Consider the following 18,685-nt stretch of genomic DNA (forward strand, 5'->3'; position numbering starts at 1 on the left):
GGTAACAATGTTAAAGGAGAGTAAAAACCTTACAAGTAGCTCATAAGGCTAGAAAAACCATAGAATCAGGGTTTCTCACTCAAAAACACACCCTATATTGCGTATCCATTCACTGTATGATATTCTTTACAGAATATATAATTTAAGTAACTTTACTTTGTTAAGTTTCTATTTTGTTCCCATTAAAGCCATTACAAACAACACTAGCAGGAATGTCACTGAAACCTTTGCCTCATCATAGTTTTCTGCAGAAAATTCCTATCAGAAAGTTACTGGGTTTCACCTAAAGGAATATTCTTTAATTTTTATTCTGTCACTCCATAGGGAAGGAACAATGAGATATTTGATTATTGGATAAAGGAAAATATTAAAAAGACAATTTTGAGATATCCATTTCTGAAATAGTAATAGTTATATTTTTTGTGATATGGCAGTTTTAACCTAGGGCCTCGCACATAGTAGGTAAGCACTCCACCTCTTGAGCTACACTCCTAGTAGTCATAAATATTTAAAAGATAACTTTCTTAACCATATTAAAAATAATATGAAGTCTACATCTTGCATTAGTAATTGCTTGGTTACACAATTTTCTTTTTTCTGGAAAGTCATATTAACTGCTAATCTTCTATATAAGGAAATTAGAGACCTGGATCTTTAAAAGTGATTCAAAGTATAATAATCCTTAAGTAAAATATTTTTAAATAGTGAAGTTTTAAAACTGTGGTGAAATACAGAGATGAAATATAGAGGCATGTTTCTTTGTATCAGTTAATGCCTCAATTTAAGAATGTACATAAAACTTGTCAGAATATTAAGATGAAGTTACGTTCTTACCGAGTAGAATATATTAATTTCATTTCCAATGTCATCAGTGGAATTAATAACTTCAGGGATTGTCTCATTGGCCGAAATTGAAATATGATATTCACTGGCAGAGCTTAAGAAAATTAATTAGAAAAATAAAAATAAAATGAAAAAATTATAACTTATACTTAATCTCATTCTTTTCTTTTTTCACATCTGGCAATCCCATAGAATGATTCATAGAGTTCAAATCAGAAATCTTGGAGGGAAAGGGACAAAAACATGAGAAAAGGTATTAGTGTTTGAGAAGTAATGCACCCATTACCTGATGAATATACTGAAACCCCTCTCTACATTACCCAGACACTAAAATACAATGAAAAATACTGTTAACAAGTAAAAATTTTCTGTGACTTCACTATCATTTACATTTAATGATGAATTTAACTAACTTGACTTTTTTTTTTTTCTTTGCCAGTCCTGGGCTTGGGCTCAGGGCCTGAGCACGGTCCCTGGATTTTCTCAAGGCTAGGGCTCTACCACTTGAGCCACAGCACCACTTCTGGCTTTTTGCTACATATGTGGTACCGAGGAATCGAACCCGGGTCTTTGTGCATACTAGGCAAGCACTCTACCACTAGGCCAAACTCCAGGCCCCAACTTGACTTTTTTTTAATAGTCATGGATTTGAACAAGGTGTTAAATATGTTAACTTTTTCTTAATTAAAAATCCAGTATTTATTGCTAAACTTAAAAGTTCAATCTTCTCTGTACAGGAACTTGGTATAATTTAAGGATGTAGATTAAAAGAGCACTTTAGTTGAGAAAAGAAAAAAGTGTTTTAAAATTTCAGCCAAAACTTGGTTTCAGGAAGTGGAAAACTAAAAATATGAAATTTGTACTGATACTAGTGGATATAGCAAAACAGAAAAATGACAATGCATGGTAAAGAATAAGGAATAGAGGCAAATTCTATGTTTATAGCTTGTAATCCTCAATTTCCAGTCTCTTATCAGTAAAGATAGGGCTACACAAAATAAATTAATAAATCTGGGTGCTGTTGACTCATGTCTATAGTCTTTGCTGATAATGGAGGCTGACAATGGAAAAATCACAGTTTGGTGCCAGCCAAGGCAAATTCTTATTTTCAAAAAACTAGCAGAAAGATGGAAGTGGAGGTATGCCTCAAGAGGTACAATAATAGTCATGAGTGAAAAAGAAAATGAGAAGATCTGTAGCCTAAGTGGAAATTTCCAATAATTCTATTTTTGTATATATTATACATATCTATGAAAAGCTTACAGTTGTCATGAAGCAAAGGAATTTATATGCAGTTCCAACATGATTTGTATTTCAGGAGGTCTAAGTAAATAGGAAAGAATGGTTTATGAAATACTGGAAGAAGTCAACCATCAATAAGAAATGTGTGAACCCGTGTATTCTGCAGTCAGGTTAATAAAACTCCATGATTGGCAATATGGGGCCAAGAAATACTGTGGTGATCTTTTGGATAGTTTTGTATTGTGTAAAGGACTTCTTTTTTTCCCCCCAAATTGAGCATATCTTAATTAGATATTTATTGCTTAATTTAGAAACAAAAGTACTTCATTTCATGTGATTAAAAGCAAATTAATGTTCCCTTCCTGAACACTTGTTTGTTAAACTTGTCATTTGAAATATGACGTAAAAATCAATGTTAATAAATGCTTTAATAAAAAAATTTAAAAAACAAATTAATGAACATTCGATCACATCTTTCAATCACTGTCCTATTAGTCATTTTTATCATGGGCATAGACAAGTCAAATATTTTATGTTTAATGTGATTTTTTCCCCTCTCAATCTCCCAGTTTTTGTAAAGGACTTCTAAGTCTTTGATTTGCAGTTAGATATGAAGTCTGGCCTGCTAGTGCAATCCAGTATCTATCACTAGCCGCCCTCATGCTTTGAGTTATTCAGTACATATGTCCCCTGATGTTAGGGTTAATGAGAATTAGCGGGAAAACATATTCCTCAAGGATGTTGAACATCATTCCCAGAGGTTCAGCCTCAGCTGGCCTGCAGTGGCCTGGAAAATTTGCCTCTAACCAGGTAATGGGGGCTCCTGGCCATGAACCATTCTCAGAACCATTTGATTAACAGAAAGGAATCACCCTATAACTGTGGTTGTCTCCTACCTGTAAAACTGTAATCCAACTTCATATTTTACTGGGATAGAAATATTTACTCCATTATCAAAAAGAGATGCGGGAGGTTCTTCACTGTCACTGAAAATCAATGCATTCAGACAATCATTAAACTTGTTTATTTATAAATAGTTCTAAGCATTCAAAAGAAAAGACTAAATTCTCAAAGTTTTCAAAAAAGAACCTCAAAACTCTGGAATTCTTATTTATTTTTAATTAGGGTGAGCACGGTGATAAGAGATTGTTGAAAGTTCCCATATTGATTCTGATGTGTAGTGACAGTTGAAAGCACACTGAACTTGCCTCATGTTTCCCAGAATTTGGACTAATAACAAGCCCCACCATGCTTTACTGCTATAATATTCAGCTCACTGGGCTTCTGTAGATGTACTTGGGGCAAGTTGGGTACCAAGAATTTGTGTTTAGAACACAAACCAACATAGGTTAGAACCTTTTAATAAGAGATTACTAAATGGCCAAACAGTATAAAACACTGAAATTGTATTTAGCATATAAGATTACATAAGGGCGAGATTTTATTATTGTTGCTGTTATCACACACATCCCTCTAGCAATTAACCACACATCTAGCATATAGTTTTGTACAGAGTCCCAGTGAGGGTCACATGGCTAAGGATATGTCTAAATATCTTTTGTTTTGTCCTTTAATAGGACTCTTAAATTATTAAAGCACTAATTTCTGCCCTTAATTTTGGCTATGACTATATTTATAAATATGTGTATGCAACTCATACTCTCATACTCATATACACATATGCCTGAGCGATATATAGCCAGAGAAAGGAATTTTTCTTGGGCAATGGTTCACAGTAGGCAAGTTATACAAAATTATATAAGCTCTATCTTTCATTCTTTATCTATACATGGACATTTTATCTTCAAATGTTTAGTAGATGATGACTAAATGGCCAGTCAGTATAAAGCACTTAATATAATATTTAAAACAAAAGATAACATTAAAGAAGGGTTAGAGTTCATTACTGATTTAATCCAGTTGATTATTTCTATTCAATGAGACTTTCCATATTTTTTCTGTTACTTATGAGATGTTCGTTTGAAGTAAAGTGACACATGGAATTTTTCTTCTATTGAATTCATACAAGCTTCAAGAGGCTGCCAGTGACTCCATGAAGCAAAATATCCTGGTTACACAGTAGGAATTCCCACACAGGTATTTATGTATTCACACACATAAACCAACCTTGTTGCACTTAAATGAATGGTCACATTTTCCAGGAGATATGATGTATTAAACTGAAATAGTATTTTGAAAGTTACCTATAAAAGAAAAATATATGTTGTTACAGAAAAAATGTTAAGCTTCGATCTACACATTCAGTTTATTTAAATGATCAACTCCTCAAATTATAAAGTAATTTCAGAAACTTACCATATAAAATGCAACCTCATCTCAGGAACACAAAGAATTAGACATGATATGCAATGGTGCTTTGATAGGTGAATACGGGATATGTTTGTATATTACTATGGTCTGAATGTTCCGAGTCCCTTCAGAACGGAATTATCAGTGTTAAGAGAATAGGAGGTTGGCTTTTCTATAGGAAATTAAAACATGAGGGCCAGGTAAATGAGACTCCTAAAGGAAACCGGCCCTAAAAAGCTCCTTTCCCTTTTTGCCATTTGGGATGCAGCAAGAAGACATTCTCATTAAGGGAGGTGATTCCTGTAAACTTAACACACCATGTCTGCTATAGTCTTGATCTTGGACTTTTCAGCTCCATAACTGTGAGAAGTAAATTTCTCACTTATATATCATTGTGTGATCAGGTGACACAGTGATATGAAATTTAAGTACTTTATCAAATAACATTAACAAAAGTCACTTATACACCACAGCCCATTACCATCAATGTATATCTAATTTAGTTTATTGTATTACCAGATCATCATACATAATTGTGATATGGTTACAAATGAAGCTACTTTCATATGGAAGTTTTAAGTACTAACAAGCATCAACACGTATTTATTATAAAATAGAGAAAAACTTACTTGGACCCATTAATTTGATATTTGAAAAAAGTCTATGGAACACTAAGGAATAACTATAAAAACTAATGTTGAAGTCTTAGTTATTTAGAGAAAATTTAAAATTATAATTTCAAAAAAGAATTTTGCTTTTGAAGTCTGTAGAGTTAAAGTAATACTTAAGCAAATTGGAAATGTGAAATAGGTAGCAGTTTTTTGATAAACCAGACCCAAATGTGATCCAGAACTCTTGGCAAACAACAATAGGCAGATCAAAACTAAATTATTTGTTGATAAACATGTGGGCTGCAATGCTCTAGACCCAGAGACCTCATGGTGACACTTATGAAATTGCATTCTTTGGTCTCATAATTACGTCTTGCTTTGTGCAAACCAAAGTATTTTGGAAATTGGACCAGTAAAAACCTCAAAATTAATGGAAAAATATCTAAAATTGTTATCCCTTTAATTAAGGGCTACATGGGAGAAGGTTTGATAGTCATAGCTCTTGCAATCAATGTCTTCACAGAATAGAATTGCCTTTTGTATTTTCTTCTATTTAAAAAACAAAGCAGAACAAACAAACAACAAAAAAAAATGGGTGCCGGTAGCTCACACCTGTAATCCTAGCTACTCAGGAGGCTGAGATCTGAGGTTTGTGGTTCAAAGCCAGCCGGGGCATGAAAGTCCATGAGACTCTTATCTCCAATTAACCACTAGAAAACAGGAAGTGGCACTGTGGCTCCAATGGTAGAGCACTAGTCTTGAGCTAAAGAGCTCAGGGACAGTGCCCAGGCCCTAGCCCCATGACCACCAATATATACATATATATATATATATTACATATATATATTCTAAGAATTGCAAGCTCTGTAGATTTTTCCCTTGCTTTGGTACAGTAATCACCATTCTAGTAGAAGCTTTACTTGATGGCTTGAAGTATAGCATACAAAGGGTGAAATTGTCTCAGTAGCTCAGTAGGTCTCCATCTTCCTGGTCTGTGCTTAACTTCCATGATTGGCATAGGTGTGTGAGGCTTTGCATTCAGGAAAAGGTATCAGCTGAGAAGTGAGACTGAAGAAGCTGTTTATTGTATATTCACTGGATTCTTAAATGCTTAGACTGAAAATTTAGATCCGAAGAATATTTTAAGCATCAAACATGTCTTATACACTATCTTTCTATGGCTAACATAAGAGACACTTTGATTTTAAACTTTTACCATAAGTACCAGAAGTTACTGACAAAGGAAAGAAATGGAATGAAGGAGTGCTGAGAGTTTGCCCTAGTGGTAGAGTGCTTGCCCTGCATGCGTGAAGACCTGGGTTCAATTCTCTGGTACCATATACACAGAAAAAGCCAGAAGTGGTGCTGAGGCTCAAGTGGCAGAGCTCTTAGCTTTAGTAAGGCCCAAGAACAGTGCCCAGATCCTGAAATCAAGCCAAAAAGAAAAAGGAAATGTAGTAAGGGAAATAGTCTTTTCTCAATTGGTAGGGGAGGACTGGATACACATATGCAAAGAATGAGCTATATATTCAATTTTACACCACACATATGTACTCCTTCAAAATGGATCAGAGCTAATATTATAAAAGTCTTTGAAGCAAGCATACTTTTATCCTTCAAAAAAAGTGAAGCTAACTGACTGAATTTATAGGTCATATACTTGAAACTTCAATGTAAAAAATATAGCAGGAAATTTAAAGTTTAATAAACCCAATTTAAAATGGGTAAAGGATAACCACAGATATTTCTCCCAAGAAATATCAATATGTTTGTGAAAGCTGCTTGAAATGTCATTAACTATTGAGGAGTAAGAAAGAAACACACAATGAGATGTCACTTCAAACATGAAAAAATCTTCAATAATATGGAGGAACTGGAACTTTTACCACTGATGGTGGAAACATACTTGTCCACTAAGCATTTTGTCTTGATTCATGCAATACTTGGATTCTGATTGTATCTATGTCTGTTTGACTGCTATATCAAAATACCTTATGTTGAGCAATTCATAAAAAACAGAAGTTTATTGCTCAGAATTCTAGAGGCTCAGAAGTCTAAGATCAAAGTCTTCCTTGGTCTCTCTAAGCCCAAAGGCCTCATTTCATAGGGCTACCACTTTGGGGATTAAGTTTCAATACATGGATTTCAAGATTATAGCATATTTCAAGTTGCAATTTTTTTAAAAAACTAAACAAACCCTTTTCATCTATATGATCCTAAATTAACAGCCAAAGGATTTTCTAATGGGCCTGGAATGTATTACTTTTCATAACCATTTGCGACATGGATTTTGTATAATCTGCTTACCATTTCTCCAGTTCTCAGAAAGGGATATCCAACTTTACATGTGAGATTATGATTGGATTCACAACTGTCTTTTTGGATCCCCTAGAGAAAGAAAGTAAATAGAATTAGAGCAGAAAAATGGGAAATGTTTGAACTTATTTTAGAAATTTTCCCAGCTGTGTTTTACAGAATGGCTTTGCCAAGATTTCTCTCTCAGTTTAGATGAAGGAGTCATAACACTCTGGGACCACCTGTTCCACGGCTTCTGGCAATCTGGAAACATCACTTGATGGTGCCAAGAAGATGAAGCACATCTCACTGTCTTGCCTAAATATTTGGCTGGAAAAATGAGACAATTAATATCACCTACCTCCCAGGCTCATATAGACTACATGACACAGAGCAGCTCTAAGGAAGTCTAGAGCTTAGAGGAGTTTAGAGAAATCAGTATGATCAGGGTGTGGTCACCTGTCACCACCTCACCACTCTGGGCCTCATGTTCTAGGTCATTAATCTTAAAAATGTTACTGAACATAAGATATACCATGACTCTATATACCAATAAGAAGGAAAAGCAATGCTCACTTAAATAAGCATTCTATCAAATGGAAAATACAACTGTAGGAATGTCAACATGTGAAAAATAGTTTATTTTCAAGTTTTTGAAGCACAGTAATATCTAATTTTTAAAAAAAAACAGTAAAAACTAAGAAGGTGGAGGGTTTTTTGGAGAGCAGAATTAAAAGCAAACTTCAAATACAGATGCACTACTGACTCTTACATAGCACTGTTTACAGATGCATGCTCTTGTCATATGAAACATTCTTAGAGACTTACATTATTGCAGAAGTGATTTCTAAAACCTTTCTGTTATGAGTCAGTAAGATATAGTCACTTACAAGTAGTTTGCTAAAGTAAAAAATTTTAATGAAGCAGGAAAGAATATCTTGCTTTTTCTGAATGTAATGTATTTTTCCAGCTCAGAAGCCTCTCTCTGCCCCCCTGTTGAATGCACCTTACTTTGTTATGATTTTATTTCTGTAACTCCAGTGTCAGTGACTGAAGAACTCTGTGAGCATATAATTTGGATATACAAGCTATCCTGAATCTGAAAACAAAGAAAGCTTAAAAAATACATTGTAATTGAACTATTTTTTTTCTGAGTCATGGGGCTTGAACTTTGAGCCTAGGCACTGTCCCTGAGCTCTTCAGCTCAAGACTACTGTCCTCCCCCTGAGCCACAGCCCTACTTTCCCTTTTCTAGTGATTAACGCTCTTTAGTGCCTGGGCTGGCTTTGAACTGTGATCCTCAGATCACAGCCTCCTGAGTATCTATGATTACAGGTGCACTCAGCTCATTGAACTAATTTTGTATAAAATTCATCTTTTTTATCCTAAATTCATAATAAAATAAAAGTAAGTAATGTGACAAGTAATGTGACAAGTAGGTTCAATTCATGTTAGGAGAATAAATAAATGAAAAAGTGCAAGTTTACCTCAATTCCTGAAAAAATAAGATTTGGAGAATACTGTACAATTGTTCTGGTATTATAGGCACTGTCCCCTTTGTTCCTGACAGTGAGGCTAACATTGAACTTGTCGCTCTGGGACCTGACAACAAGCAAGTCCTTCTCTGTGGAGGTTACAGCCAGGGTGAGGTCCGAGATACATTTTTCCTTGTTTCCACAATCTTTGGCGAAGGGAATCTGAAACGATCATGTGAAATGTATCTGAAAGTGGAGATAACCCTTGTGGGAAATTACCTCTCAATTTGTATAACAGAAATGGCATAGTACCAAAAAGTCAGTTAAGCAACCTTCAAGAGAATTGATTATACTGCAGAGGCTGTACTTTATGGAGGGGAAAGAATGCACTTTTACTTGTGGATACAGATATTTTTTTTCTAATACTTTTAAGAATATAGTTTTCAAGGACATTTTGCATTGGCATTAGCTTGCCAGAGAATAGCAGTTTAAAAAAATCCAAGTCAAGTTCTACTTAACTCTCGCTATGAGATTTTCAATTGAAAGGAATCAAGTACTTGAGAATGTCATAAAGGTTCTTCAGTTAGGTGGGAAGCTGTCAAGCTGCATTTGGGAACTTTGCTTGGTTCTTCTTGTGAAGCCCCATTATGCAGTTCATCTTAAGTACTAATTTTTTTCCTACCCCATTCACTAAATATCTTCTAAGCCCTAAATAACACACTTATCCATGTGCTACCTGAATTAAAGCAACAGCCTACTAGCTGTTCTCCTATACCCAGTCTTCTTTCCCTTCCATCATTCTCCATATTCTCTCTGAAATTATCCTCCAAAATAAATGTTTGCTCCCATCACCAAATCCCTACCTCTGGCAGCACTGTGCTGCTCTTTATTATGTTTAGTTCATGCAGCAGCAGCAACACCTGAAGGACTTCACTTCTGCCTTGCCTCCAGCCTCAACCTACATTATTCTGATTCATATGGGTTAGCCACTCTAATGCCTTCAAGGGCTTTCATCCCTCCTCTTACTCTTATTCACTTTCAATGTCTCCAGAAAGCTCTTCCTGACTCCTGAGCGTTGGTAGACATTTCCACAGAATTTTGAAACTGAGATTTCCCTCTGTAGCATAGGATTTAATTACTGCTTAATATTAAATTCCTAGGTTACTTTATAAGTTCCCTGTCTAGTACATATAAGACGAGGTTGGAAGGCGGAGTGGAAGATAGATGGATTCAGAGCATGAATGCTTCATTCCTAAGATTTCCCCCATTGCTGCCCCACTGTGGTACCTTCTTCCCTCCCTGTCCCCCTTCTGGTTCTCTGGCATGGGACAGTAGACTCTGAATTTGAAGCCAAGCTGGGGAAGTAAATTCAATCCCTTTTTACCCCTCTGCTCTTGGCTGCAGTGTACTCAGAGGAAGCAGACCATGCTGTTGCACTCCTTCATGGGTTGTGATTTATGAAGCAAGTTCCCACAAAGTAGGCTGGGGATGGGTCCTCACTGCTGGCTGGCTGTTCATGGGCCAAATCCAACATCAGCATGAGGATACCTTTCATCCCTAGATTGCCTGCTTATGATAAGAAGGGAGGGGCTTGTTTGAGCTGACCCTGACTTTAAATAAACTAAAGATGGACACAATTTACTTTTCCTGTAAGTTTCTGCAATAGAAGTAAAAAGGATGGAAAGAACAGAAGTCTAATTCCTTATATACACACATACATAACTGATGAAAGGATATATGTTTGTCATTTTAGTTTCCACTCCCAGCCAATATACTCACAAGTGGGCATTGTGAATTTCAACAAAGATCTGACTTACATGTTCATGTACTGTGTTCGGTAGAGCATCATCAAGAACAGGGCCATTTTCCGGATCAGTGAGATTAAAATCCAAAGTTATCCTTACAGAATCCTGGAAGTCATGCTTGTCCTGGAGGTTGAAAGATAAAGTATACCATTGGTATTTCCTTCACTGGATATTCTAATCTTACTGTGGCTTCTTCGTGCCTCTGTGAATCTCCGGGACAACCTCATGCACCTAATCTGATAGGTGATCTCCTCTTATTTTTGCTTTGCTGGAGTGGAAGACCCTGCCGGGGAGCACAGGATTCAGGATATGACCGGTCGACTCACTTCTAGCTCCTCAGAGGGGCCTGCTGGGGTGATGGGACAAAAAGTGCCTCATCTGCCAGAACTATAACCCTGAGCTACAAGGCTCAGAGACACAAGGCTGTTTCATTTGAGACCTCGAGCTAAAACTCACTTTTGAAGGCGTGTCTCTCGACTTCAGGAGGGCAAACATTTCACCAACAAATTTAGGTGAAAAGAAGAAATGAATGAAGAAATGCCTAAGTGGATAAGGCCTCTTGTCAGCAAGTACACGAGGTCTTTCATGGTTCTATGGGTATCTGACACATATGGGGAAATTAAGGGTAGTTTCATTGGAAATGAAAAAAATTGGACCTGCAATTTTCTGATAAGAGTAACCCCTGATTCTATAGAATCAGAGTTCCAGTCAGCTCCTGCCCGGTATTCACCTCAGTGCTCGGCACATTAAATGATAAAGAAATGAGCAAATTAAACTACATGTCCATGAGTATGAACTGTCAGGTCCCACTATATAGTTGAGAAGGCCACTAATGGCTAATAAGAATACAAATAATACCTAAAATGCAAAAAAAAGAGTAAACAAAGTCTAGTTAATGAAGCGTACTTTTGAAATACAACAGAAAGAACTCGATTGGCTTGAAGTAAGACCTCTGTACTGCATGCATGCTTGATTGCTTGATTTGGAACGAGGCAGCTACAATATATGATTTACTTGCCAACATGTAGAAGGAGTGCTTAGTGCATTCTGAGGCTTGCACTGTGATGTTCCTCTGGATCCTTCTCTCTTGGGTCCCAATGAAAAAGCTTCGTGATATCTGTCTTAGTGAATCTAAAGTGATGCGGTACTGCATATCTTCAGAGGCACACAAACAAAATACGAAACAAAATTAAATGAAAGAAAAATGAACAGAAATCTTTACTGGGGGTGATTTTCATATGATGTGATTGATTAAATGAGCATTGTAGGATCAGCAAAACAATCTTATTGTTGCGTATAACCCTATCACTGTAAGAAAGGTATTATCAGCAGCCATGAAGACAATTTTGAGGAATGCTAGAAAACTCATTTTTGAGTTCATTATATACTTAAGGTATAGTTATAGTGTATGATTATTGTATGTGCATGCACACAACTAATGTAGTGACTATGTCTGGTGGGGTGCAGTGGCTCATGCCTGTAATCCTAGCTACTCAGCAGGCTGAGATCTGAAGATCGTGGTTCAAAGCCAGCCCAGGCAATACAAAGCCAAGAGACTCTTATCTCCAATTAATCAGTAGAAAATGGGAAGTGGGGCTGTGGCTCAAGGGTAGGATAGTAGCTTTGAGCGGAAGAGCTCAAGGACAGTCACATGACCCCCCCCAAAAATGTGTCTCCTACTGTAGAAAACTTAGAACATTATAAAATATTGATTATATAGTCCCATAATTTCAAATGTATTTTAATAGAGATAAAAATAGACTTACACAGATACTATTCTGTTTTTAAAAAAGGCAATACCATAGCTGATGTTCAAAGCACTATTAAAGCCAATAAAATAAACATGCCACAATAAAAAAATTAGCATTGTATTCATGTGGAGGCCACAATCCTTATTTGATCACATTTTTAAAATAAGAATTAAATACAACTAAGTTAGTGTTATATATGTAAACCTAAATCATTAGTTGACATACTTATATTTCTCTAAACTTCTAGTCAGGGATTATAGCAGAGCATCTATAAGCACATATAGATAAAAGTAAGAAAGCAAGATTTTAAGAATTAGTGTTTTTCCTGCTTATTTTTCTTCTATAGAGAAAATTACTCTTCCCAAAGTTCTTCATAGCTTTGACTCCAGTGTATTTCAGCATCATTTAAAACAGCTGCCTTACAAAGAGAAATACTAAATATAGTATAGGAGAGGAGAGGAATGCACAGGCTAACAAATGAGCTTGACAATTCCACACCAAAGAAGTCTAACTCTCAAAAACCAACCTAGCTTTCTCAATATAAGGTAACTGGAGACAGAAAAGTATTCAAGTCTTATGCAGTACCAATAATCCCCAGGAGGGGGCAGGAAATGGTAGAAGATTTTTGTGAAAATCCACTGAAAGTCCCTTTTTTAATTGCTATCTCTGAGTTAGTATATGTATGTATTTATGTATGTATATATATATATGTTATACACACATCATATATATACATATACACAAAAAAGGCCATTGCATATAATTTCTGCTATAGAATTTACTTGATTTTATAACCTGTTCTTTTATAATCGAACTGTTTTTAGTGTTCAGTGTAAGACAAACATACTTCAATCCTGTACTTGCTGTAATTATTATTATGCTTACCAGCTTTATAAATAGAGTCTTCTTTAGACTTTAGCTTCACATCAAAACATATTGTAGCATTTATACACACTGTTTCCTTTCCCTCCATATGGCAGTTTTTCTTTTGAATATTCACTTTATTAGGTTCAAAGTTCATGGTCACTTTAACTACAGCCACATCTCGAGACCTGAAACCACATAAAAATAGGGACTGCTCATAGCTTTCTCCACTAGATGTATGTCGTCAGCTTGGGAGGGCTTTGTTCACTCCTGCAAATGATTTTCCTTTATTAATGGCTTTTGACAAAAAAAGAGAGACTGTACCTTATGTTCTGAAAAGTCTCAGGTTATTTCAGAACCATCATTTCATTCAAAGGCTAAGATTTAGTTTTGCTTTTGATAGAAAGGAGATGGATCTGAGTTCTTAGAACCAAGCTCAGACTCAAAAGTGTATTTTAGAGACCTCTGTATTTATCTCCAATTTTGAAATAGTCCAGCGATAGACCTACAAAGCTAGTAGAACCTAGCTAGTTTTTAACTAGAGTGTAATGGCTGTTTTTGTGAGTCCAATTATGTCCCTGTTTCTAGAAAGAAGCAGTATAATATTTGAGGTTTTGTGCATGTTATTTCATTTATATGTTAAAATATCTTTAATAATAAAAAGTGCAGTAGTCACTTCTTATCCATAGTTTTGCTTTCCTCAGTTTCAGTGAGATTTATGCTGTCCTTCTTACTCTATAAGAAACTACTTATGAATATTTATATTCTTCTGGGAACATTGTCTTTAATGACAGTCTACTATAGCAGCACATCAATATATCATAATCTAGTTCATCATCTCTCATTTTTAATAAAAAATCTAGTTGTTAAATACAGTGCTGTGATGTCTGCAAAAACTATATATCTTTATATTCAATAATTGTAGTTTTAAAGTATTTTACAAATTAAATTGCTTGTGAATAAACAGAACATTTTAAGGCTTGAAATACTTATTTGACAAAGAACTACATTTTGCCTAGTTTATATCTCATCATCAATGAATGAGTATGGCTGATTTTTCATTCAGTGAAAATGAATTTCTTTACTCTTCAGATTGCCTTGATCAATGTCCACGGCCTTTCATGACCCCACTGGATCTTTATTGGAGCTGTGTTTCAATCTAGTGTATGTGGCTAAGCTCTTATTATCTCCTGCTGGATATTTTTTATAATCTCTATTCATTTACCTGCCATCTCTATTCTGTTTCTAATCCTGCTTAAGCACTGCAAAATTGGATCTTTAAAGTCCCAGTATCCCTATTGGTTGTATTCTGCTGCTGCCAGTAGAGCCTAGTTTATGAGGAAGACAATTTCTATTGCTGTGAATCAACTCAAGGAACAAGTCAATTAACACTGAAAGCTGTATGCAACTCAAAGTTAGGAATTTTTCTTGTTTATACACACATTGAAGAAACCTTCTCTTTCTGTACAATTTCTCCAAAGCAGAATATCTACTTTACTGTGAAGTATATAATAGATGAGCATTGAATAAAACTTCTGTGTTCTTAAGACTCAAATGAGAGTCTTGTGTTGCGATGAAGAAGTGCAAACACAGACATTTTGTATGGCCAGAGCTCCAATCATGCTGTGAACACCCAACCTGAGTTGCCATCCTATCAACCACATATTATAAAACACATACCAGAAGAGGGCAGCACCACCAAGGCCCCCAATAGTCACATCAGTCAATCCATCGCCATTCAAATCCATTTCCCCATGGATAGACTGGCCAAAAAATTTCAGTGTCTTGCCATCTCCACCTGATGGAATACGCTGTGAAAAATGCCAAATGAGAGTTTCATGTCAGAGTGTCTGTTCAAATCAGTCTCAAAGAAATATGAGGCTATATTGGGTAACAAAAAAATTAAGGATCTTTTGGGAGCCAAGATGCTGTTCATGTGGTAATAAGAGGAAATACTTTGATATTCCCAGAGGACATTTTTCTGTTAATAGTGCAGACAAAATCATTTCAAGGACACCAGACAGAGGGGAAATATTGTATAGTATCATTCTGTGCACCCAAGGGAAACACTAAGAGTAACTGGTTGGACTGTTTAGTTCTTTTTTCAATTCTATTACATAGAGTACTTAAACATTCTGCAAACCTTGGGAACAGATCATGTAAGCAAGCAACTTAGAGAATATTAGAGTGGATAGGAGATTATTTGCTAGGTGAAGGGAGTCAGCATGGATTCTCTGAACTTTGTGACTGGATATAATAACCCTAACAAATACGTTCCATCAAATATATTTTCCAATATGTAACCTTCTTTACTGTCTGTCAAAAACTCTTAAAAATTGCAGTCAAAATAGCTGTAGTTTTACTCATACTTCTTATCCACTCATATTGACCCACATGTAGAGGAGACAAGTAAATCTGGAGTTCTTGGGGGCTAAGCGGAGCATATAACCTTGCAAAATATGTGAGTGAGATGTCTGCACCTCTTGACTCAATATTGGTGCCAGTTGATATTATTTGATAGAACCTGATGTCAAGAAGAAAAGACTGACAGAAACTCCTATGCCTGGGGTATTCTCATCTTCTTTGTTTTCTCTTAAATAACATAAAATAATGCGTCAAATCAGGATAGCCAAATGGAAATGGTTCTCATGCTTTAACTTGTATGTCTCATTGGGAATTATTGCCACTTCATTTCAGAAACAGAGAGAGGGGAAAGGAGAGAGAGAGGGAGGGGGAGGTCTCATTGATTATTGAAGGAATGATTCGATTTGCTTCAGGCTGTAAACCAGCATCACATTTGGGTCCTATAAAAATGAATAAGCATATCTTTACCTATTTTTTTAGAAAATATTTTGCTAATAAATAAACAAATCTAATATTCCATTGTGGCATTTTTGTTTAAACTTGCACCTTGGGTCTACCACTTGCTTGTGACAATTTTTTCCACAAAATGATTAAAAAAATTCTCAGTTTCAAATGCTTGTCTACTAATGTTGAAGGATTAGTGTGGAGGGATAAAGCCATAGAACACAGGAGAGAAGTCTCTAGATGCATTTCCTGGTTCATTATGCCCAACTACTAATACTGCCTGCCTTTAGTTAAATACATAATGCTCTATCACTAACAGAAATAAAACATTTATCAAGTGGATAGAAGTACTGTTACTGACATTGGCTCTTTATTTTATTCCCTATCAGTGCTGCTATGCCATTAAGAAAGTTAAACACAACTTCACAATATATGAATAGAGTTTGAAACTGTTGCCTACAGAACCAAAAAGACTACTTGAATATAAAAAAGAAAGAGCCAATGTTCTGAATTCTTTTCATAGTGTATAAGCTAAGTGTTGAGATATATTTATTCATAAGTAGTTGTTTAATGCCTAACCATTATTACATAAAATGTATAATTACAGTAGAACTCTTTTAAGCTTTCTTATTTTAATTCTGTGAATTAATATTTTTCTTATGTATGAAGAAATTAAATTTATAGATTAGAGCTGTTAACTGAAAATAAGTTTAAAACAGGAATAACAACCCCCCCTGCAGGTCAGGTTTAATTCTTTTTTTTTTCCCTCAAGAGCTGTTTGTGAGAAAATTATAGACCAGAAATCTCAATTCATTTGTTGAAAATATGCGAATTTAGTCCATAAATATAAACAACATAATTTCATTACAAGAACACAGATGTTGAATGTAAACATGATAATCTCATCACTTTTGCTGATGAACTCATGTTCTCTTTGGGACAACACACACTAGATGTTAAATAACAACCCTTCAAAGAGTTTCTTTTGTTTGTTTTGATTTTTACCATTTGAAAAGATCAGATCTTGGAGGTATAGTGAGTAAACCCAGAAAGGATACTAGATTATAGTATAAAATATAGAGAAATTCCCCGGAAAAGGACACTTGGAAAAGAACTATTTTCTTTCTTCTCACCAGAGTCAGAAGTGAGACATTAAATAAATCAAGAAGATGACAACGCCTGGCATTGGACCTGTTTGGCGCTACAGGATGAGAACCCATAGACTGGATGTTTTACCTGTGCATACCCTCTCCTTATCGTCTTGCCACTGCCGTGATAAATGTACACAGCTCCCGCGTGATCATCCTCCAGCGGAGCTCCTATCACCACATCATTGAACCCGTCCACATTGAGGTCTTTGACTGCAGCAATGGCTGTTCCAAAGCGAGCCCCGCAAGGCTCATTTGCGTTCTCTTTTGTGCATGAATTGTGCTTCAGAGAAGAGCAGCAAGCCTGTTTAATTGGTTCCAGGCTCATCTGATATTCAAACCTTGTCTGGAAGAAAGATAAACTGGACATTTAAAGATTTCTTTCACTGCAGCTAAGTAGAGTTCGAAAAGTACACACTTAATTAGCCCTGTTAAAAACCGTTTGCAAGCTGGGTGCTGTGGCTCACAACTGTAACACTACATACTGAGGAGGCTGAGGGCTGTAGATCATGGTTTGAAGCCAGCCAGGACAAAAAAAAAGGCCCTGTGAGACTGATCGGTTCAATTCAAAAGCTGGAAGACGCACTATGGCTCAAGTGATAGAGCCCTGCCTTTGAGCAAAAGAGCTCAGGGACAGCACCCAAGCTCCAAATTCAAGCCCCACAACCAACAAACAGAAACAAAAGCAGTTGTACACAAATGGCAATTTTTTTAAATAAAATGTGCTGATTTAAGAGCCAGATTAAGAATTTCAAAGACTAGACTAGAAATGTGAGAAAGGAAGAATCTCCATAATTCAGCTGGGTATTTCATTGTTGGGATAAGGTATAAAGGGGTTCCAGTTACATTTGTCAGGTAGTAGGTGCATTACTTCTCACACATTGATACCCCTTCTCATGTTTCTGTCCCCGTTTCTCTCCCCTAACGCCCTCCCAATCATCTTTTTTTACCCTTTTCTCTTTCCTATTTCAAATAGAGAAATAAATTTATATACAATATACGTAACAAAGTCAGATACAATAACAAGATGAGATTAATCATAAGGGCAAAAATAAGAAGAGAAGTAATATAGCACATTAAGAACAACAATCACACAAGATAAACCTCTTGTTTCCATATCCTAGGGTTCTTCTAGCAGAGGATTGCAATAGCTCTAAACCTATGTACAGAAGGTCATATAGGATGAGACTAAATGAAATGAATTCATAACACCCTTTGAAAGTGAAAGAACAGATCTCAAATTCATAATTTGTATCAGAATCCCTTCATTACTCAGTATTGCTCTTTGGTTAAGTGTGTCTCTTGTTCCTTTACTTGAAAACAAAGAGAAAAAAATACTTGGTTCAAAAAGCAAACTTTTGGCTGCTTGCTGTGAATTATGCACCTGCAATTACCAAACAAATGAGGCTGAGGAAAGAAGATCATAAGTTTGAGGCCAACCTGGATCACATACTGATTCCTGAGTCACACAACCTCTCTTCATCATCACCACCACCAAAAAAGAAAGGAAGCATCTATGAGTGTGCATGTCTG

General features: G+C 35.8%; 1 protein-coding gene across 1 annotated transcript in view; it reads right to left on the reverse strand.

The window, feature by feature from the left end:
• Itga1 (integrin subunit alpha 1) overlaps positions 1-18,685 on the reverse strand; it is a 132,491-nt gene that overhangs the window by 14,510 nt on the left and 99,296 nt on the right. Inside the window, exons 14-23 of the mRNA XM_090331957.1 lie at positions 17,241-17,498; positions 14,877-15,007; positions 13,218-13,384; positions 11,600-11,736; positions 10,594-10,704; positions 8,789-8,998; positions 7,314-7,394; positions 4,213-4,289; positions 2,982-3,071; positions 835-937 (exon numbers count right to left, since the gene is read on the reverse strand). Coding sequence (XP_090188083.1) covers positions 835-937; positions 2,982-3,071; positions 4,213-4,289; positions 7,314-7,394; positions 8,789-8,998; positions 10,594-10,704; positions 11,600-11,736; positions 13,218-13,384; positions 14,877-15,007; positions 17,241-17,498 — 1,365 coding nt within the window. The remainder of the gene's footprint in view (positions 1-834; positions 938-2,981; positions 3,072-4,212; positions 4,290-7,313; positions 7,395-8,788; positions 8,999-10,593; positions 10,705-11,599; positions 11,737-13,217; positions 13,385-14,876; positions 15,008-17,240; positions 17,499-18,685) is intronic.

The sequence above is a fragment of the Megascapheus bottae genome, chromosome 4 (assembly GCF_031878675.1).
Source record: "Megascapheus bottae isolate mThoBot1 chromosome 4, mThoBot2.hap1, whole genome shotgun sequence".
In the NCBI taxonomy this organism is placed as follows: domain Eukaryota; kingdom Metazoa; phylum Chordata; class Mammalia; order Rodentia; family Geomyidae; genus Megascapheus; species Megascapheus bottae.